The sequence below is a fragment of the Triturus cristatus genome, chromosome 7 (genome assembly GCF_964204655.1).
Source record: "Triturus cristatus chromosome 7, aTriCri1.1, whole genome shotgun sequence".
Taxonomy (NCBI): Eukaryota; Metazoa; Chordata; class Amphibia; order Caudata; family Salamandridae; genus Triturus; species Triturus cristatus.
The window spans coordinates 1,526,050,947-1,526,074,477 of record NC_140590.1 but is presented as its reverse complement, the minus strand read 5'-3'; the positions used below and the strand labels follow the sequence as shown (position 1 = coordinate 1,526,074,477).

Sequence of the window (23,531 nt, the reverse complement as noted above, 5' to 3'; positions counted from 1 at the left end):
TCTTGGGTCTCTGCCGACTCCGTCTTGACGCAGTACGAGGGAGGACACTGTTTCCTTCGGCCCACTGCGGGGCTTCGCTGGGGCGGTGGAGATGTAGGGGACCTCCCTACAGTGGTGCTTCTTTCTTGTGACCGTCTGGCCGGTCGGCTTCACTCTTGGTGCGCATCCGACTGCGCTCTTCATGCGCTTCACGGGACGCGGCTTCTGGGGTGCGACCATGCGGCTGGTCGGCTTGACGGGGTATGTTACGTCGTGTGACTACCTGTGTTCGCTGCCGTGTCAGGCGCTGGTGCATGCTCATCTTCGTACCGTCGTGGTACATCTTCAGAGTGGCGTTGCTTCTTGTACCGTGACCTCTTGATGTGGTGGCTTCTTGGCGCCACTGGGTGTGTCTCTTCATCCGTACCCGTCAGTGTCGTTGGATACTTGCTGCGCGCATCTTCGTCAGTGGATTCCTCTCTTGTAGGCGCGGTTGTGTGCTTTCCGCGTCCGAGGTACCTCTGCGCTAAGTCCGTTAGCTCTCTCGAGGGTTCACCCCACTTGATGCGGCGACAGCGCAGCCCTCGCTGGGGTGGACGTGGCTTGACACCGTTCTACTTTCTTCCTCCTTGTCGCTGCGGGATGGTGCTGCATCCCTGTGGCACACTGTTTTTCCTTCCGTGCGCTTCTGTTGCGTTCCTGCGCTGCTGGCGTGTTCCTGTGCGCTTCCGTCGCGTTCCCGTGCGCTCACCATCGCGCATCCTTCCTTACGCTGCGATCCGTCGGTCTCCTGTGGCTGCCGGATTTCCTTGTCTTGCTGCATGCTTGTTTATTTCTCATGTGCTGCAGTACTACCAGTGGCCACTAGATGGCGGTGTTGCTTTAATCTTCACTCAGCAGCACCCTTCTCAGCTGCTAGACTGTCCTTCCGTGTCTTCTTGTTTTTGTTTCTCCAGGCTACACTCGTGAGTAGGAGAGCTGGAGACACAGCAGGAGTGGAACGCTGGGAGCAGGGTCGGGGCCAGACAGCAGGTAAGTCTTTGCATTTACTTATTTTGAAGGCAGGAGGGCACAGGCACTGTAGAGGAGATGATGCATCACTCGGTGGGCACAGTGTGAGTCAATGCTTTCACGCACATGTTTTTGTTTACTCTTGGGCTCCGCTGGCAACTTGCCTCTCTTGTCGGCACTGCTGGGGGTCCTGCGAGGTGGGGCAGCCTTCATGGCCGGCAGCGGCCATTCCTCATCTTCGAATCGCCCTCCCTCCCGCGGCAGCCTCTCACACTTCTCCTGCTGTGGGGGGGGGCGAGTACAACCGGCGTGTTGCGCTACGGGTGTGCTCCGCTTGTGCTGTTTGCTCCTGGCAGGCTTCTGCTCTCCACGGACTGTGGAGGGGGGCGGTGGAGGAGACTGGCGCTGCTCCGGGCTACACGCGTTCTTCTCTTTCCTTTTCACTCCCGCCGCAGCAGCCTCTTACAGTTTACACGCTGCGCGGGGTGAGAGGGGCAGGAGCTGTCGAAAGACTCTGCCCACGTTGGATGCGGGTAGGCTCCGCTTCATTTGGGGCTCTGGCAGGTCCGTGGCAGATGCGTGCCACGGCTCATACGCTTCCTTTCTCCGCCCCACGATCGCTCACCTTTGGCCCGGCTGGGCCTCCCTTCAACGCGGGTGGGCTCCGCGTGGTTGCGTCACTTGCTGGGGTCGCCGCCGATGCGGGTGGGCTCCGCTCGGCGTGTTTCTACTTCAGGGCACCTCCAGGCACAACGGTGGGGTCGGGGTGGGCATCCGACCTCCGCCTCGAGAATCACGGCGTCGCGGCCGATGCGGGTGGGCTCCGATCGGTCCGCCTGTCTTCGGGGCGCTTCCCCTTCCCCAGGGTCACCGCGGCAGGCGCCTGAGGTGCGGGGTAGGCTCCCGGTCGCCTCGGGGCATGCTGCGGGCTCCCCCGCGCCCTGCCGGCTTCTCGGCGCGTCGCGCCTGCTTGCGGAGAGGTGTTCTCACTGGGGGCAGTCCTCTCTCCCTCCTTGTTTTTCTTTCGGCGGTGCGCGGAGCGGGGCTGCACACGCGGGGTAGGGTACCCGCCTCGTCGCCATTGTTGTGTTGGGCGCTAGGCCCTCATGCTGGGCAAAGGACTGGCACGGACACAGACTGGTATGGTGCAGTAACTGGCCCAGGGCACGTGCGCCCGGCCCCTTTTATTGACAGGGTCACCTGACTGGTGACGCCTGTGGTGGGTGGGTGTACAGCGTCTTACATCAGGGGTGAAACACTAGAATGCATCTAGCTGGATGCAACACGGTCCAGGGGTTCCTCGGGGGTGAGCGCGTAGCAACGAGGGCGAGGAATCAAGTGGGTAATTGGCAACTCAATTACTCAGGAAAAAGCAAGTCGATATTTTCTGCCTCTGGCCTTCTCTTTAATCTAGACTTTCTTTTCCAGTTGCAATATTGTACATATTGTGACAATTTATTTTCCTTTTAACGGTTATATTTTTCTGTTTGAGCAGAATTCTTTTCCAGTGGGACAGTTTTGGCAATTACAAACAAAGCCCTTTTACTGAGACCTATTGTGCCCTGCCTGGTGCGTGTAAATATGCATCTTTTTATCTGCTCGTACTTTAGTGGAATATATGCACTGAGACTCTGAAACAGAATGCTGTAGCAGCCAGAAGCATCCTTCAAGGGGTCCATTGGTTCGATTATTCTGGATTTTGGTGCATAAAATGCTCAGTTAAAAAGAAATGCAATTTTCAAAGAATGAGGTTTCCGGAAACGTTTGAGGTTGATGAGTTTGCCCAAGAAGTAGGCCACTCATAGTGTGAGAATCTGTGCTAGTGTTTGGCACGAGGTGTACGCTGAATGAGCTTCAGGGACGGACGTAAACCAGACTTTTGAGACCACTTTTCAACAAAGCAGTGTACGTTGCGGATGCATTGAGCATCATGGTCCAGTAAACCTTGTTTGGAGGGCCTGGCTCTCAATTTCCCATTTTTTGTGATAAACTGGGTGGTCTTGACCTTCAGACCAGTTCGTTTCAATTTAAAGTTTCAGTTGGGTCCACAATGTGTCTGACCTTAACTCCAACTTTCCAGTGTCAAAGTGTATTATATTAAAAAATAATATTTCACACCACTAAATCAGCACACACTCTCAAGCCCCACATGGCCTCCTGCTTCCGCTGGTTTGCTTTTGTATACTTGGGTCTGTGGCTGACTAGTTGTTGAGTCTGCTTCAGTCAAGAGGCGCAGTGGGGAAACAGCGTTTACAACACTGTCAGGACAACGCAGTGCCTTTACAACGCAGGCACTACAACGAACGCGTTGTTACCACACTTTCCATTACAACGCAAGTCATTACAACGACTTGCTTTAGGAAACTCATTGTTCGATTTTAAAATACAGCACCTTCCCTACTGTTGCAAAGACTGGAGTTGGAATAGTACAATATACTATTCCATACTCCAGCGCTTCCCTAAAGCAAGTCGTTGTAACTACTTTTGTTGCATTGGAACGCGTGGTAACAGCGTGTTCGTTGTATTACCTGCGTTGTAAAGGCATGCGTGAAAACGTCATACATCCAGGACAGTGGCTAGTATTCGTCCGAGTCATAGGTCTTCAAGCGGGACAGGCCGGTCTGGAACTCTTTGATTTCTATGTAGGCCCAGCTGTGCCCGTCTAGACTGAACAGTGAGTATGCCCAACCTGAATGAGAAAAGAGCATTCCTGGCCCTCAACGCTGTCACAACTATGTCCCTGGCAAGGCATTCCACCCTCTAGATCTTCTTGCTGTGCGCTGCATAAGGTAGTAAGCCACCTCCCTTTGAAGAACACCTGTGCAAACAATGAACGACAGACTGAATATAGCCATAGACTAGCGGAACAAAAAAAATCCAGGATTGCAACATGGTTTTGCCAGTGACATGAAATCACCTGGCCAGCCTGCCCCTGGGCCTCTGGACATCCTGCACTTGAAACCCGCCCCTACTGGAAAAGTCCCCACCCCATTGGTGTGACCTAGGCGCAGACGTCAACATTCTAGACCATGTTACTCACAGGCCAGAAACATTAAAAACAATAGTGGATAAAAAATACAGGACTCACAAGGGTAAGGCTTCTTGGCCTAGTGGTGTAACTGTCAGACTAAAACGTGCTAGCCCCTTTTACGCGAGCCCCACCCGCCCCCCTTTTACGCGAGCCCCCAGAGGTGTTTGCTGTCTGGAGCTTGTACCAGACAGCACAGGGTGCACGGGGGGGAGGGAGGGGCATGGGTGGTACACTGTCTGCTCCTCTGTCTGGCTTCTGTGTGAGAAAAACGGCTTCTTTATCAGAGCGTTTGGACAAATCCTGTCTGGAAGATGGTGAAATATGATTAACAAGTGAAACACAAGCCCATTGTCTGGCTGCAGAGCCAAATCTGAAACCGATCGTATTGTTTGCTAAGAAAGGCGAATTACAAGCTCTTGCCTGGGATTACTGTGGGTTGTGTCTGTGGGTGTCTGCTGCCTGTGTGTGTTGTGCAGAGGCGTACTTGTGTAGGTGTGGTTCAGTATGCTTCTGTGTGCTTTTGCAATCTGTGGCTATTTTACTTGGAGTGCGAATATATATTTTTATTAACACAAATCACGAAATTCTGCTTTTAGAGCAGAGTGTGGCTTGAATGTACCTTGCAGTTCTTATTTTTAAAAGAAGTATGCCCTGGTGTGCCATTTTCTGTGCAAGACAGTGGCACAGTTACAGTTCGAGAAATTATGCATAACGTGAAATTTGGAAACATTTGCCAGAATACTTTAAAAATGTCTCCCAGGCCTACTTATTACTGAAGACACCTTCATGATCTTGATTTGTCTTAGAACAGGCATACATTAAGTGTGTGTTTGTTAGAAGATGTTACATTCTGGTGTTGTGCATTTAAAGGAACATACTTGTGTTTTGTTATATCTTGGTGTGCTTTTATAATCACTTGCTGGCCTTTTGGGCTTTTGAGAAGTTTGTGTGGACATTTGAGAGGGTGAGCTTTTCTGTGTGTATATAGACTTTTTATGTAACTTCTGTGTACATTGTTTGACTATAGGCATGCAGTAGATGTGTGACTGTTTTCCAGAATGATTCCTTGTTTTTCTGTCATCTTTGTCCGGTCTTTTGTTGTGTGCTTGTCCTGTCAATGTACATGTGCACCTGAGAGAACTTCTGTAAATGTTTGTTCTGGTGTTTTTTTTTTACCTGTTTCTATATTGTATGGTTATTCCTAATGTGTTCTTTTCCTTCAGAATGTTCCAATGTGGGTTTGTGGTGATATGACTAGCCTTGTTGAGTTTGTGTGTACTGAAAATTAATGGTGTTTTGGGTCCGACTGTTACTAGGTCACAAGCGAATCATGTCATTTATCTATCTCCTCATTAGATTATGCACTTTTTAGTAAACGAACACGTTATTGCTTATGCATGCATTCATATCTTGCTGCGTTAACCAACTAGATATGTATGCACAGAGTTGTTGCTTGTGGGTCCCAAATCTTTTTTTTTTTTTTATCTATTTGCTTCTTACATCCGCCTATTCTTAAATCGCTGTAAATCCCAATTTATTGCCCAATACCTTTAATGCTTTAATTGAGAATAGGTACTTAATATTGTACAGGTCATATCCCCAGAGGAGTACTGCTACTGCGAACAAAAGATTGAGTTCAGTGGGAGCCTACCTGGGGGTCCTGGGACATAGGTGTGTGTTGATCTAGTATTTTAAGAATGACATTTGGGGTGACTATTGTGGGTTGGGTCTTGGTAAGGGTAGGGTGTTGTATTAAGTAAGTGTTTTATAAGCAGGTATGCTTGAGGGGTTAATATATGGTGGTATTAAAGGAAGTGGGGGTAGGTTTGGTCTTCAGTAAGTAGAGTGGGAACTCTTGAGATTGAGAATATGATTATGTTATATTGAGATGTTCCTCATACCTTGGAAGGTGTTGTGGACCAGTTTATGTCCTGCTTAGGAAAAAAAAGAGCATTCCTTAGTAGTCTTAAATAATGGAAATGCTCTGGGCCCATTAGCAGGGTAGGATTTTTTGGGGGTTGCAGACCTTTCAACTCAAACCAAATATTAACAGTTTGAGGAGAGAGTGGAGCCTCCGAGGGAACTTTGCCCCCACCCCACCCCCCTCCTTTAAAGAAAAAGAAAAACACCTACCTGTCCTGGGGTGTTTGACCCCTCAGTGGACATCGGCCGTTCAAAGACTATAAAAACAAAGAGAAAACCACTGTTTACAGTGGTTTCCACCTCCGTTTCCCTGCCACCGTGCGATATCGGCTCCTCACCGGGTGACCATGTGAAGAGAGCCGATATTGTGTCACTGTGCACCCTTTGAGTTGGCAGGTCTGGGGTTGTAGTGTACTTTAGTTTATTGTCTTTGGTCTCTTTAAATTTTGAGGTATGTTTTACCCAGTTTTAGGTATAGAACAGTGCTTTTGCGCAAGAGCAGGTGTCACTGCGTGGCTGTGCATCAACGCAGTTCTGCGCCAGAAATGACAAACCGAGCTGCATATGAGCACATGCTGATGTTATTTTTTTTCATGAAATCTTCCACGCTTTTGTATGATGAGCCCATCGGCAAATTGATCGAAGAGACCCTACCACTGAACAGGGAACTGGCAGGGCAGTGAGGAATCAGCGGTTAGATGGAACATACATCAAAAAGAGATTTACTCATGCTAAGTAACTTGTTCTTCTGATGGATGCTTATACCTGCAAATTTCTCACCTTGTGAAAAGATACCAAAGTTGTGCCTTAGAAAGTGGGGAGTCTGTGGAATGGCTCAGACTGAAGTCCTGTAAAACCAAGCGGGCAAAATGCGGGTTGCCTCTTAACTATTGCTGTCCCAGATCTTAAAGCAGAAGACCATCTATCTACAGATGGGGTGTTTCTGCACCATCTTGCCATCATTCGCACCAGAGAATCCCACAAAGAGCTGATTGTTTTACCCTACGTTATTTGGTGAGATCGATTTGAAACTGAGTGCCATCTTTGGATCTAAACGATGGAGTCTTTCTTCCTCTTTTGAGGGATGAGGCGGGGGAGAGAGTCAGAAAAGTGTTGGCTTGTTCAACATGAAATGCTAATGTTATCGCAACTAAAAACACAGTTTTAGAATTGGTATGCGCAATGGACAACTGCGCATTTGTTCAGAAGTGGTACACATTAGAAAAGGGAGGACTAGATTTAAATCCCACTGTGGAATCCTGAAGAGTCCTAGTGGAAAAGTGTGCTGTAAACCTATATGATGAAACCCATCACAGCCGGTGATTTGAATAAGGACGGCTTTTCCGCTATACATAAAAAATGCCGGAAGGGTCGACGGGTAACATTTAAGTGTGCACAGAGCAAGACCTTGCCCAACCAAGAACAAAGCAAACAACAGTACATCTGATAGTTTTGCCTACAACAGGTCCAACTGGCTGGACCCTCACTAAACCACAAACTTGTCCCAGTGCCCTGCATATTTTGTGGCAGGACACCTGGCTGCCAAAATGACATCAATGACCTTTGGAGGAAAATCAATAGGGAGCAACTGTTGATGTTTAGTTTTCATGCATGGAGATGCAGGCTATTCAGGCTCAAGTGCAAGATCATGCCCTGCTACTATGACAGAAGATCCTCCCAAAGTGACAGCCTACAGGACAGATGCTCATGCCTGCTAAACTCTTTTGTCCAATCCTGACCTGCTTCAGAAATCTGGGCAAGAGGTAGCAGGGAGAAAGGATCCAAGAGTCCTGTGCTCCACTCTAGGTGCAATGCGTCTCCGAGAGGAAGCTTTCTTGTTAACTCCAGCATGCAATAGTGCTGACATTGCGGGTTCTCTATGGTAGCAAAATGATCAAGCAAAGGTTCTTCCCATTGTGAGAAGATTCCATGTGCCATTTGTGATCCACTGGGCACTGCTGACTAAGTTCATCCACCTTAGCATTTAATGATCCCACCTGGGAAATCCCCAGATGAACACGCCCTCTCCAGAGGCGTTGAGCCTCTTGGCACATGACCAGGGCCACTGAAATTATGCAATTGTGAAATTTTTGTTACTAGCTCAAAAGTTACTAAAAACGCAGCACACATGTCGCACAGTGGAACGCCCTTGCAAAGTTTGACCAGTCACCTTTCTGTTGCTTATTGCTATATTGGAGTATGAAACCGGTGCTAATGAGGTGCAACCTATACCCAAACAGTATGAAAAGGTGTAAAAATGATAAAATAATATATCACAAAATGCACTACATTCCACCAAATAAGTGACCTTTTCTTGCTGTGTAATTTAGGCAACCCTACTGCATAATTTGACATGCCCCTCCTGCGTGATTCCGGTGGCCCTGCACATGACGCACTACCGCACTCAGCTTGTTGCAGTATCACAAAGCGTAGATGTTGTATGTGAGAACCTGCACCTGCTGTTCCTTGATGGTGGGCAGAAATGCCATTTTAGTGCCAAGCAAATCGCCATCAGCACCAACAAATTGATGTGGAGGTAGCTGTCCGCCTGTGACTAGAGCCCTTTAATCTCCACTTCTCCCAGATGACCTTTCCAACACATTAACACATCAGTCACCACAGTCAACTTTGGCTGGGGCTGCCATTTGCAGTCGAGCAGCACCATTGCTATTTCTTCTGAAACGTGGATGGAATCCGATGGGTTACCTTGGTGTTGGGCTCACTGAGATTTCAGGTCCCACTGGAAAGCCCAAATGTGGGAATCTGGCATAATGGCAGGCAGGAGGCTAGCAGGCCAAGAAGCCTCACCCATTTACACTGGGACCGAGGAGAGAGGCTGAAACATCACAATTACAGCCCGAATGTCCTGGACTCATACGACTGTAGGAAAGGTTCAAAAGTGCACTAATTCATTGATGGGTCCAATGAAACACAGCTCCTGTGGAGGAGTCAGGTGTGACTTAGGCAGGGTGATTGAGAACCATCATCAGGGAGTGGTCCACAACTAACTTTGGCAAACCTGACTTTAAAAGGCAAGTCTCAAAGTAGGGTAACACTGGTATACCTGTCCTCCAGTGATGGGCAGCAACAACCACCATCCGCTTTGTGAACACTTGCGGAGCACTATTGAGCCTGAAAAGAAGCGTGGCAAATTGAAAACGGTTGTGGCTCACCTTGAACTTCAGGTAGTGTCTGTGGCTTGTGGGATGGGAAAATAAGCATCCTGCTGGTCCAACACTACCATCCAGTCTCTGGGATCGAGGGCACATAGAACCTAGGCCAGGGTGAGCAGTTTGAATTTGTCCTTGCTCAGGAAGGAGTTGAGAGGATGCAGATCTAGGATAGTATAGAGACCTCTATCCTTTTTTGTCACAAGGAAGGAGTTAGAACCAGTCCCTATCTCAGAAGCTGGCGCCCTCTCTGGGACTTCTTTTGCAAAAGGGAACCTGCACTTCCTGGCATAAAATGAACTTGTGGTTCTCACAGAAGTGGCCTAATGTAGGTCGCAGGTGTGATGGGTTGAAAAGCCATAGCTGGGCATAGCCCCATTGGACAATCTGCTGGACCCATTTTGTCTGATGTAATGTGATGCCACTTCTGCAGGAAGTAGCTGATCCTGCCCCTTGACAGCACAGAGCGCAGAATGACTGTGCTCTAGAAAGTATGCACTAAAGAGGTATGGAGATTGAGGCCAAAAGGGCAGAAGATTGGGATGAGTATGGTCAGTGGTGGCCAGGTCGTTGTCTATTGGGTCAATGGCCTGACCTTGAAAGGACTGGGAGGCCTGTTTCGAGGATTGTAGGCCCTGATGTTGCAGATACATCAATCCCAAGACATATCCCTGAAAAGGGAAAAAATTGTCGCGGGCTTGTCTGATGGTAACTGCAAAGCCTTGTCACCAAACATGTGGGAGCTTTCAAAAGGCATGTTCATCAAGGACATCTAGATGTTTCCCCAAGAAGCCAGTGGACTTAATCTATGTGTGGTTTTGAAGCACCATGCTAGTTCCCTTACCCAAACCGTCTGTACTGTCCAGGTCACAGGTGTTGAGAAATTTGGCTGCATTCCAACCATCTTGAATGCTTTGGGCTGAGGAAGCCCATAAGCCATCTGGGACTGCACATAATATCTCCGCCACAATGTCCTATAGTGCATATTTGCGGCAACCTAGCAAACAGCTTGCAGTGACCAACCTCAAGGAGAGGCTGGTTGAGGAGAACAAACGCTTTCTGAATTGGTCTAATTGTTTTGACTCCCTGTCAGTAGGTGTGTTTGGAAAGGCGTTAGGATTCACTCTATTGGTGGACACCTGTACCACCAGACTTTCATGTGATAGATGATGTGTTGGAAAGTCTGGGTCTCCTGGAGGAGGTCCATTGCGACAGGTGATCTGTCTGTTGACTGGGGCGCCGGAACATAGTTTACCCCCCATGCCCAGCAGTTTGTCAGTCAGGGCTTCAATGATTTGTTGCCGTCCAAAAGAGGTCAGTCGGTGTATGGCCAGGCTGAAGGGCCTCTCCCAATATGTCTGTTTTTACCTTACCTTTTATAGTGAGCAGGTGAAAATCTAGAACCTCAGCAGGCTTCATGATCTCTGTAGCAAATGAAGTGATTTCCTCTTGGTGGGCCGGTTGAGGAAACCAACCCAGCGTCGGGTGAGGTGTTCAGCCTAGTGGCGTTATGTAGGTCAAAGTACCAGTTGTGATCATCATTAAAGGGGTCCCCACCACTGTCTTCTCCATAAGGCTTGCTGTGGTCCTGGTCTAAGCCAAAACCTTGGTGTAATGTCTGTGCGCGACTGTGGGATCGTGTCTGAGTCAGAAAGGATACTTGAACAAGTGCTCTTCAAGTGATCAGAGACCACGACCTTGAGCGTGGGTTTTAAAAGGTTATCTTTCTCCCTGTGACGTTACCATTGAATATAGATGGCAATTGCCTTTTTGTCTGCTTTCTGGCTTTTGCAGGGACTTCTGCCTTTTTGCCCTAAAGGTAGTTGTATAAGATGTATGAAGTAAATATGTTTATTGTTTGATTATTTAAAATCTTTACTATAAAAAGCAATGAAAGTTCAACATTAATACTGATCATTTAAAATATCAATAAAATTAAGATGTATGAGTACACATTCACTGAAAGAGCCTGGAAAAAACAGGCAAGTGGCAATCTGCACCAGAGTAAATAGCAAGATCACAATAAGGCGGGTAAATGTTGTGTTTTTAAATCATCCTATAGGTGGGGGGGGGGCGAGGCTGAAGCTGGACTTTGGCAAAGGGTGGAGGGATGCTTTCATCATACTAGCTGTGCCTCCCCCTATGGTCTCGTTGAGTGGGTCTGAGGCAGTTCGGGTCTTCTGTATGTGCTTCAGTGCACTGAGTGCTCCAGCACAGCTAAACACCAGTATTAAGTACTACATAGAGAATCTAAGTGGAGAGAGGGATTGTTTCTGTCTTGCTAAACCTCCCTACTTGGAGATGCCACTTCACTCCACGGGAGCCTGAATCTCTTTTTTCAGCTGCATTTTGACACAGTGTGAAGGGCTCAGCTTTGACGACGTACATCGACCCCGGATCAAAAAGTGCTTCCGCAGGCTGTCTCCTCTGGTAGCCTTCCAGCATCCGGGGTCCCATTGAAATGATGCTGGTGGCTCGGTCCACGCCCTCCTGGGGCCCGGATAAATGGGTTGACATGCTCTCCGAGAGTCTCCGGCAGGGTATGGCCTGGCAGGAATATCAATGAGCCATGTCTGCCTCGGCGCATAGGCCGCCTCTGCTAACGAGATGCGGCTTCAGACGTTTCACACACGTTCACTTCCTGACACCTTGCTGGACATCCAGAGCGGCAGGCGTCAATCAGCTGGGCCAGAAGCCAGGCAGATAGAATATTATATTGCATTGTATTGTAATTGCATTTATATAGTGCTTACTACCCCTTACGAGGCGTCGAAGAACTTTTTCAGCGAGTAGCATGCTACTGTGGAACCCATAAAGGATTAGTGGTGAATTAGTATAGTGAAATATGAAAGTAATTTGAGTGGTGGATATGTTAGGGATAGAAGAGGGAAAAAGGTATGCATTTATATATAGCTCTTGCTACTCCTGATGGGGTGTTGAAGCATGCACTCGGGTATGGTGGAATGGGCAGTTTCACATTGAACAATACTACAAAAGCAAACGTGTGTACCAATGTATGTGTGCATCTGACAGTGCACACCTAAATGTATTTACACTACTGGTGTAGACGTGCATTCAACTCAGTATGTTCTATTCTCATCAGTCTAAGGTGAGGCTGGGGGGGGGGGGGGGTGCAGCTCCCTTAGTCCCTCTTGTCTGCATACTTTGCTCCTGGGAAGGAAGTGCAGATCAGACCAGGCCAGTGGGACGCAGTCTGGTACCAGGAGCTTGGAAGACGAAGGAGCATAGTGCAGCAATATGTTATCTGTCTTTAATATTTCAAAACCGAGCTTTCCAAATGGATACACAACTGCTCACTCTTGAGGCAAAAAGGGAACAATGGGCCTTTAGTCTGGATGCAAAATGGCGCATCTGAACCAAGGATGGAAAACAAAGTCTCTTCTCCGTGTCTGGAAAAAACATATTTAGTGTTCAATACATTTTTGTTACTTTTTAATTTTACTGCATTAGAGTAAATCGGCCCAAATTTTTTTATTGCACGGTAAAAGCTATTTGAGGAAAAATATATATCTTATCCAAGGTTAGATAACATATTAAGTTTGAAAGGAAAGATCTGAATGAATGAATGAATTTCAAAATGCATACTTTCACTTCGAAAGTGAAAACGTTTGAACAGAAGAATTCAGACAGAGTATTTTGTCTAAAAATGTTTTTGATATACCATGTTAGGTACAAGTATAGTGTCCTTAGTTTCACATGCAAATTTCATTTTTACTTGGATTCGTCTGATCTGCTGAATGCGAAGCACCTCTCCTTGAAAAACTGAAGTATATTTCATAAATCCGCTTATTTTGAAACATTACGTTTCGTTATTCCTTTATCCACTCTTTAATTTCAAATTTGCAAAACGGGGTACACCACATAACCTCCTTGCACCTCTTACTTTGTACCCCTAACTCCCTCCTACTTAACCTTTGGCCAACACTTTACCCCATCCACTTCTCACAGCCCCCAATAATTCTTGCTGAAGAGTGTGGCATAGTGGCACCTTCCATTCCTCTTAACCTCTCTCAACCACTGCCCCACTTGACACCTCAAATCATCGCTCCGGCCCACTGTAGGAAAATTATATGCATGTTGTTTCCATGTTAGCACATGGTACATCTGGCTCTGTGATTGAAACTGATGCCTTTCCGGATCACTCTGCAGAAATGGTCTCCTGGGCTGCCACCCACTAGAGGTGGGTGCATATGTAGGGGAGGGCCGTGTAGACCGGTGCCCTTGAAATTGGGCTGTGTAGCACGCTGGCGAGGAGCAAGGCTGCGGCCTACAGAAAGCGTTCCCTTTGAAGATTTTCTATAGCGATGTCCTTGGAGAAGGTTCACACATAACATTCTAATACCCCACAGCAGGGGTGAGATCTTTGAGGTCATGATCGGGGTTCAGGGACTGGTGATCCACAAAGGAGTCTGAGACTGTGCTGCCCAATCCATTGCTTTCAGTAGCCTACGGATCGTGTTCATGCACTGGGCCTCAAGGTCTTCTCCAAATAGCTTTAACCTGGCACATTCAGTTGACGTCTCAATTTGAGATTTGAATACAGAATAACACACAATAAGCAATTAAATTCTGGTGACCTTGCTTCTGTTTCTAGAATACTAGTGAGCCTGTCTCATGAAGCCTACAGCATCCATCGTACGTGCCAAGGAAAACGTTACAGCGGCAAATCGAGTGAGATTTTTTTTAATAATTGAAAAGTAGCAATGATTAGCAAGCGCTCGTTGGCAAATGCAACACCTTCATAGAGGGCATCACAGCAGTGATAAATGACTCTGGTTAGTGCTTGTGCCAGAGTCTACACATGTATGGTTTGCAAGTCTCTCACTGTGTCAAGTCCCCTTGATGGCAAACACTGTACAATTTACTTTAACCCTTCCCTCAAAAGGAATGTGATCAGAAATTGAATAGGTAATGGAATCACTTGCATGGCGTATGCCCTTCTGGGGCACATCTCCTTTGCCAGATATTGCGGCTGTGTTTACTCACTCACACAATGTCTATGCTGTCCTTTTTTTGGAGATAAAAAAAATCTTGAAATTTCCCCATTACTTCAGAAGTGTGTTTTATATGCTTGGACATCCCTGAAGACTTTCCAAACATTGTCCAACCTGTTAAATTCCTCTATGCTGCCATTAACACAACTGATAGATAGTTGTGACTTTCAGAGTCCAAGTTTCGTGGATGACCAGCAGACATGGGTTGAACTACACTGGAGCGTCCTAGACTCTTTGGACCACAACAAACATCCTGTGATCATCGAAGTCCGTGGCAGTAGACTTACTCTCCGCACTTAACCCTCTCCTTGGTGGAAATATATATTCTTGCTGAACTGATGGGGAGAAAAAGTCCAGTTGATTTTTCAAACTAGTTGTCCCTGTTGATAATTTCACATAACCAGTGGAATTTCCATGAATGTTCCCAATGGGAACCTTCATCTAAAGACCTCTGTCCTAGATGGAACAACAAAAAAACACATTTGTAACTTGTCAACTGTGACTTTTGTGGAACTCACAACTTGAACGTGCTGTCTTTTTGGAGTGATTTAAGTACTTCTGCGTGTAAGTAAATGCAGCCACATTTGTGATATAAATGTGTGCTCAATGCTCAGACTTTAGCCACCTCGCCTATTCCAAACTTTGGAACAAAGCCTAAGGAATTTTGAAAAGTCTCCTCCCTTACCCTTCAAGCAAGCTAATTTGGCTCAAAACACTATTCAAGCAAATCTTATAAAATAGTGTTTCGTAACCTTTTGACTTCTGTGAACACCCATTGAATCATTACTAGAATCCAGTGAAAAGTTGCTGTTTCACCTGCAGTGGTACACTATTTTTGCAAACGGTATTTTGCACACGTTATCCATAGCACACACTATGTCCACATACGCAATTCTGAAATTCAACCAAACCGAGCAAGCCTGTATGCTGCCTTCGTCACTTCCGGTGTGCAGCGGTGAGCCTGCGCGTGTCCTGGCACCGGCTGCCGTCTGAAGCAGGCTCCTCAGCCGGTGCCAAGCGGGAGCTGCTGGAGTCCGGGTCATCCTGGCAAGGCAGGGCAGCCGGGGACATGCTGTACTTTCTTAGTTCAGTTACACAGACTGTGCCAAGTGGGATTTAAACAGATAATTGTTAACCTTGTCAGGCCCGGCGGGGCTAGCATCTCATTTCCTGTGAAAGGAAGACACCTCAGCGGGTTGAGCGCTGACTGCGAAGAGCGGAGTGAAAGCTGCAGAGCAGAGACTCAGACTAGGGTAGGACCGACCTACCACCCTTAAGTGTGTTTGAAGTAGAAAGCAAGAGTACGTATTCGTTGAATTATAGTAACCGGGGTTGTTTTAGCGCCAAGCGACATTTAAGTTAGTAGTGTGCTCTAACATAGGCAAAGCGATGTGTGTGATGCATATAGCCAGTCACGTAAGACAAAAATTGCAACCCTGCTTGCTGCGCGCGCGCGCACATCCTGGTGTTTCTTGGTGCTTTAATCCTTGGGTCAATGTGGCTGGGTTCAGTGGCGTATGTCACGTGTCTGTTGACCTTAGACTGATGAAAGGCTGAGTCGACCCTTCCTCTGATACTTACAGATTGAAAACAGATCTCTACTGCGGGCACGAAACCCTCCAAGTTATGTCCACTAATTGGCCCCTGGAATCTCTCATGTCAATATTGCTGTTATGTATAAAGGTCACCCCCCAGATGTCAAGGACAAGACAAAGTTGTGAAGTTCAAATCCAGTGGGTCGATAGCCAAGTAGCTCCCTCCCGGGACGGTGTTTAGGGGCGGAGGGGTGTAGCAGAAACGTGGGCTGGCTAGCCTTCCAACCCGCTACTGCCTGTGCTCTACACAGGGGATCTTTAATCCTTTATGTGCGCGTCTTTCACCAGAATGCAAATGGCGGCTCTTCCCATACGGATCCCATTGTGGTGGCCCACCGCCCTCAGACAGAGAGTCGTGCTCCGTTATGGCCTCTGTAACCTCCTAACCTCCCAGCACCATTAAAGGGAGAGGCCCTGGCCTGTTGTGGTACCCCCTCCAAAACCTGGGAATGGCGGCCTGAGTGAGCCCCACCCTCCAGTCCCCACACCCCCACCCGACCAGCTGTCCGCCTGCCAGATTTTGGGGCTGTCTAGGAAACAAGCGCGCCTGCCCCCTGGAGAGAGCGGTTAACTAGAGGACAAGTGGCTTGACTCTCTGCCGGGGCTCCCCTTACCTTTAACCCCTCACGGCTGGGAAGGAACAACGGGCTCAAAAGCCTCCCATGCCGTGTCAGCCATGCGGCAGCAATGGTGGCAGAGTCACTGAAAGGCACATATTTAAATGAGGCCGAGCGGCAGCTGAGCGCTTCTCTTCGTGTCCTCCTGTCTCCTCTGCCTTGTTTACGTCGGAGCAGTGATGCGGCTCTTGAAGGGACTTGGCCTGTTAGTCGAGGAGGGCATGCGAATTGAGCAATTCGAGAACTTCTTCCTACTGACCAGGGCCTCTTGAAAGTAGGCGGGGCTGTGAGTATTTTCAGCGTTTTATAGATCACAGCGACTGCCATACGTGTGATCTTTCAGTGACATTAGCAGATCCTTAGATCGCCTCAGCAGACTGAGCAATCCTACTTCATTTACAGAGTTGGTAGGATTTTGTTGTTTGAATGGTATGTTTAATACCATTGCATTTATTCATTGTGTTTGGTGCTTCAGATATGGCTTCGAAATGCTACAGTTGGAAAGGGTGGGGGGAGTAATGCATGGCTTGGTTCCACTGACCTTGTGTGATCTTGAGCAGACTGTTAAGTCGGCCTCAACAGAGCACAAAATGTATGCATCATGAAACAGCCTTGAAGTTATTATACTTTCTCGGGGACATGTAGCTGGCTTAGTTTCAAAGGGATAGGGGAGAGACTGTGCCATGTATGGAAGAGTAAAAGTTGCTTGTGTGTTAACTGGCAATGTTTTACACTGGTAAGTTATCTTCGATGAATTTCAAGGGGGTTGAGATTGTTGGTCTCCATTAAATTATACAGCTCATATTGCTATATTATGGCTAACATTTTTAGTGTGAGACACTTAATTGCCCTTTCATATGAGAATCATGCCATTTGTGTCAAAGATCTTCAAAACCAATAAATTGCATTTTAACATTTGTATTCAAGGCAGAGAAGGAAGCCAGACTCTATCAGCCCTCCAAATGAAACAAGCCCTCGCTGAACAATTTCTGAGCTATCCGTTGACAAAACAGAATATATTCCTTATCTCTGCTCAGCCTTGGGGTTGTTGACTGTTGTCCCTGTGACTCCTAGACTGATTCGGATTGTAATCGGTGGTGGTTGTTTATATTAACCCCATTGGCTTTAATATCTCAATGTGATCATGAGGTGTTCGGGAGTCATCGAAACCCGCAGCCTCCAGAAGCCTTTGATGAATCACGCTGGAGATTTGCCGCTGTTTGCCTGCCTCCACTCCATATCTATAACTTCAGGCTGCCATGGACATAAGACTATACAGTCACATGCACACCAAAGGGTCTTTCTGGGCATGTTGGTACAATATAGACCCTGTATCACATCAGTGGAAAGCATCGCTGTCATCTGCCATTTGTGTCTGTTAACTGTCCTACACATAACAAGAATTTGAATTGCACTAGAGCTCAGCCTTGATCTGCATCCTTATCACAGTAGTGTAGGCCTGTCCACTGATATATCCAGAACTGGGCTCAGTCTACAGTGAAGGATTATTCCAATCCGTCTGGGTAACCATGTTCGCCCATCAGTATACCTGTAATTGAACTCATGGCTTTGTACCTCTATACACTGCAATAGTTGTCCATGAATGAGAGGTCTTACCCTCTTAGAGCGAATTTACTATTCATCTGTATCGCACACACCCATCTGTCCACGTGTATACCTAGAACGGAGTGCATGCCAGAGCATAGTGTGGAGCTGTACTTGTCCACATACCGTGTTTGCCATCAATGAGAGGGCTTGCCCTGCAGTAGTTTCCATATTAACTGACCTACTTAAGTGTTTTCCTGTCCATGTGTATACATCTAAATTGGCTCTCCGTTAGTTCGTAGTATCTAGAGTGTACTATTTACATCCACCAACCGACATCCGTCTGTCTATGTATATACCTAGAACTGAGTACCCACAAGAGCATAGCATGGCTTTTCCCCTGTGCCCATTACAGTGTGTGCCATCAGTGAGTGGCCTATTCTATCCATCTTGATCGGTCCACGTCTTTGTCTTGCTGTCCACGTGTTACCTATAGTTGAATGCGTACTAAACCCTAGTATTGATCTATACTTCTCCATAGTGAGATGTCTGCCACCGTATTCACCGATGGCTGGCCTCACACGAGCATACTATTCATCTGTAATATGTTAATTCATCTGTGCATCAATGTCTGTCCATGTTTATACCTATAATTGCTGGCCTACTTGAAGTGAGAATGTATCTGTAGCTGTCCATAAACTGGTGCTCCTCGGACTATCAATGAGTGGCCATATATTAAAGCACACATATATAATTCATATGGTCTGCCTCAGCGTCTGTACTTGTGTGTAATACGTGTCGGCTCGCGTACCCTTGATCGGTGTATGTCCATATCATAGTGCCTGTCTGCCTATAGATAAATAAGCCATTGGACTCGGACTGGGCGGTGTGGACCGGTACATAGTGTTGTTCAGTTTACTTTGTCTGCCCACCGTACATATCATGGGATAGAGCAGCACTAAACCACTTTGTATCCTTGCTTACTTCTTACTGAAGCAAAGCAGTGTCTGCCAAGTGCTTCCAGATCGTTAGCAGGAACACTGTTTTGCAAATTTACTTCTTTTGTGCGTCCAATATCTGCTGTTTAGCTAAACGCTGTGAAAGGTATCTGGCACGGGGTGCCATCAGGACTTGCTGGTCTCTCATTTTTTATGTTTTCCCTGGCACTTAACAACTGCCAGCTGTCAGGAGAAAGCGCACCATCAAAAGACAGGGTAAAAATAAAATCCCGGAAGACCAGAGTCAGCAGAAACATTGCTTTAGATCCAGCATCAAAACGAGCATCCTTCCTCCTGCAGCCTTGATTTGCATGTGGATGGGAACATCTGCACTATCAAGTGTCCTAAAACATTGGTGTGCCTAGTTTGCCACTAAAAAAACCTTTTTCCCCTCCATTGTTTCTCTGCATTTTTGTTGGTTGATTAATCAGCTCGTTAGAAATTATGCCACTCAGGGGTTTAGTATGAAGGTGAGGTTGTCCAGTGTGCCGATGTGTGCTGCATTGATTCCGCATGTCACAACAGTGAATTCTGGGAGAGTGAGCGCAGCCTTTTCATCCTTAAGTTTTCTTCTGTTGCCAGTGGTTTGAAACTTTCTTAGGCTAGCACTGTAACAGTCCATCCTCTCACTGAGCAGTTGGGGTTAATTTATCCCTCTGTGGTCTATGATGAGAATTGGTTGTTATTTAAATTGTTGAATGTAGCACTAGGAGTATTTGCTTGGTTCCAACCCTGATTTCACCACCTTGTGTGCTAATGAGCAACCACTTTACCTCCTTCTGCTCCAGTCCCATGCCTGCTAACATTAGGAGCACGCTGTGAGAGACGAAAGTCAGCTTTAAAGGCTGTACTTTGTATTCATTTATTTATTTAGCATCTCAATCTGAAATGATGAGCAGAGGTTGGTATATGGGGCACACTTAGTGCTCCGTAACAAAATTCCTATGTTGGGAAGAGGGTGGAAAGTGAGCCAGAACAATAGATATATTACTTGTATGCTGCACTGAGGGTGCCTAAGTGAGTTAAGCTATCGCTGCTGAGACATCTTCTGTTGTCTGTAAATTGACTATCGTTCCATTTTGTAACAGTAATGCCCAGTGGCTTTTAGTAGGGAACAGTGGCGGGGAGCTGGAAAAAATAAAAAGAAAGAATTAAGCAAACTTACCTGCCAGTCGCGTCCTAGCCAGCTTCTCCGCCTCGCAGGACACACCCAGGCTTCCTAAGCCAGTGACAACGCTGCAATGCAGCGTTGTGATTGGTCTGAGCGCTGTGGTTTGGCGCTCAGATAGGAAGCCGGTGCATGTTCCCCACCATGCTGTGTAATGCAGCCTGGTGGGGTACATGAAGTGTGCATGAATGTTTGGCCTGCCAAATACTGCAGGCCAAACATTCATACGCCCTTCGTGTGCTGATCGAACCTCCTTCCCTGGCCCCTGCTCTGTCATGCCCCGCACTTAGGATGGAAAAATGAAATGATAATAACGCTTCATTATTATCATTTTATTTTCCCTCTGCACTGCTCATAAAGCAGTAGGGCGACACTCTTCCCGCCCCTGGTAATACCACCTAGTATAAAGCGATATAAGTTGATGGTAAATTGACTACCATTTCCTCTGGTAACAGTAGTAACACCTTTCATTTTCCGACCTTAGAAGCGGCAGGAATGCTGTATAAAGCGTTATAAGGAGTTGTCGGTAAACTGACTAGCATTACATCTGGTAACAGTCGTTTCACCTTTCTTTCATTTACAGACCGTGGAAGCAGCAGAAGTGCAGTCTTAGGCGTTATGTAACGAGTTATTATCTTTGTCATTCTCACAGTGATCAGGGTAGACTTTGCCAAAGTGACATAAACGCTTCGTCATGTTTGGAGAGGATCTTCGCCAGTTAAACAAGGGCCCTTCTGTGTCAAGCCGGTTGTGCTAGCACGGCGAGTTCGTTGGCCACCGATGAAAAGAGAATAGCGATATCCTGCCATTGTGCAAGAGGGACGGGTCCCTTCCTCCTCTTTCCCCAGCGCATCCTCCACCGCCTCTCTCGCCCTCCCTCCCCTGGGCCCACACCGCCTTTTCCCCCGGCAGGCAGCCGCAGCCCGCCCGCCAGACAGGTGAGCGTCTGCGCCTCTTCCTCCGCAGACAGTTACGCAGCGATTTCTTGGCCGCCTGTCAGCGTGAGTGTGCGCGTCTGCAGCTCCGACACGCTGAGCACGTCTTCTTCCGGCGCGCGGGCGAGTGCCGTGTACCGCGCGGCGTTACGTGACTCCGGGCGCGCGCCCTCTCTGAGATGACAATGCGCTCATCGCATGTCCGACAAGAGACGAGAAGATGGAAAAATCTTATTGGTCTTACGTGATGAGTTAGTTGTTGGGCGCGTGTAGTCGAGTTTTTTTTTTTGTGCCAGCGCGAAGTCTGTGCTGTATTCACCCACTCCATTTTACAGATTGAAGTGAGGAAACCTGCATGGCAAAGGAATAGGAATAATGCGTTCAGTAAAACTCCCTCACAAGGAGTGTATTTATTTGAGTTCTGTTACTGCCAGAGTTTGTGGTTCTTTTTTAGTGAATACAGCCTTTTTCGCAATCTTTTGCATTCTGATCTATACCATCTAGCTGATGACACCAGGGCCGGGCTGAGTAGCCAAAGCAGCCCTAGCAAATGTTGTTGGACCAGCTCCCATACCGTGCATAGCGAGTACAGCTGGGCCACTACAAAGGAGCTTTTTTTTTTGGGGGGGGGGGGGGGGGGGGGGGGGAGGGGCCTTTACACCTCCAAGTAAATTTGAGGAAAAATGGCTCATTCTACATACATTTGTCATTATGTATTCTATTGTCTTCGTTTTTAAAGCATAGTAGAAAATGACTTCATAGTTCACCAGGATCTACCAATCTTTATTGGGGCTCTTCAGTGATTCCCTCACGATAACCCTCCAACAGTGCCTCTCATCTCTTCATAGCCCATCTTTCATATGTATTTTATGTTTTATAGCGCCTCTCATACCAGTGTACAATGTCTGACATTCTGTATAAATAGTTATTGGTTAGGAAATGTTGCTTGCATCTGGCCTCTTGTCTCCAGGTTGGACACCCATGCACTTACTGATTGGTCAAAGAGCATGTTCTGTACGGCTTTCAGAGTTTTTGAGAGCAGTCTCATCAGGCGGTGTTTACATTGTAGCCTTCTGTGTGGCCCATTTCCTCAAACTACATCCTGGAAATCTCCTCCAATTTTTGTGTGCTTTTTTTCAAATTTTGAGGCTATTGTGTGGTAGCAACATATTTTCTCTAAACTGAGATCAGGTATTTTATGTCCTTTGAAATGTCTGTCCTCTTGTTGATTGTTCTCAGTGTCCTCCCTTCTAGAATCTTTTACCATTCTTTGTTGACAAATACTTGCCAAATTATTTTAATTGGGTACCTCGAAGACCAGTCTAAATAGGCTTCCATGAGTGATCACCAGGTGGCCGATACTGTTGTACTTGACCTGCTGCTCCCTCAGTTTTTTTCTGTCAACTACAACCATCTTAAACAGGAGCACGGAAGGATATAATTGTAAATTTGATAATGGTGTATTTCCAGGAAATATTGTTTGGTTTATCCTTCTGACTCTAGTTGAGCATTTTGCCGTTCCTCAGTGTGCAAAATATTGTTTTTAAATCCAGTATGTTTCTCAGATTATTTGATGATGTTTTTTTTCCTCTGTCTTGCAGCGGAGCTGGAGTTCGTACAGATAATCATTATTGTGGTGGTCATGATGGTGATGGTGGTGGTGATCACGTGTTTGCTGAACCACTACAAGCTCTCCGCACGATCCTTTATCAACAGGCACAGTCAAGGGAGACGGCGAGAAGAGCACCAGTCTTCAGTAAGTACTTCCTGCTGCTTGCCTATTCATTGGCCGCCTCCTCCCCCCCCCCCTCCCCGCCACCCCCCCGACCGGATGCAGGGATATTTTATCTTGAGTTGTAAGGAATTTGAACAACCAATGTTGGTATGGCAACCAGATTTAAGAGAGCCATGTTGGGTATGAGTGGCATGAATGGAATACTTTGATCCAGAGTTGTCTTGAGTACGCAAATGTTGCCTGGAATAATCTGGCAAAATATGTACAGGGTGGGCAGAGGGGAGGTGAGGAAAAACATGTAGGATTCTAGAACAAATAACGATTCTAATAGTGCTTGAGAAGAGCACAGGAAGATAGTTATTTTCGCCGGATCACACAGTTTGTTAAAGTGGCCAAGCCAGGATTTGAATATGGGATCCACAGTGGCCAACTTTTGCACTAGACAGTGTGTGTGAAACACGTAATTTTGGTTGGCTCAGCACTAAGTGTGATGCTGTGCATTGCGTAATAACTTATAAATACTAAAACATATAATTGGCCATTCGGGTGATTCGTTAGCTCGGTTGTGGCCTTAAAATGCCAAAGAACTGGGACGGCCTCAGTCATAAGTCAGTTTGCTTCTGTCTCATCTAAGGAGACATTTGTAAAGAGAGAAGATAACGCTTTACTCAAAAATGAGAAAAAAATGAACATTTGGCTCGCTTGTGGTCATGAATTCAAGGACAAATATGGGTACTTTCAGAGATGTAAGATGTTTGATGCAACTGTGGGTCACAATGGTGAATCTTCCATTCTGAGGTTTTGGGCCT

At 46.9% G+C, this 23,531-nt stretch overlaps 1 protein-coding gene across 2 annotated transcripts in view; it reads left to right on the top strand.

The window, feature by feature from the left end:
- The window catches only part of PMEPA1 (prostate transmembrane protein, androgen induced 1), a 97,661-nt gene that overhangs the window by 54,950 nt on the left and 19,180 nt on the right, over positions 1-23,531 (top strand). For both annotated transcript variants that reach the window (XM_085619296.1, XM_085619295.1), the window contains exon 2: positions 22,589-22,743. In XM_085619296.1, coding sequence (XP_085475422.1) covers positions 22,589-22,743 — 155 coding nt within the window. The remainder of the gene's footprint in view (positions 1-22,588; positions 22,744-23,531) is intronic.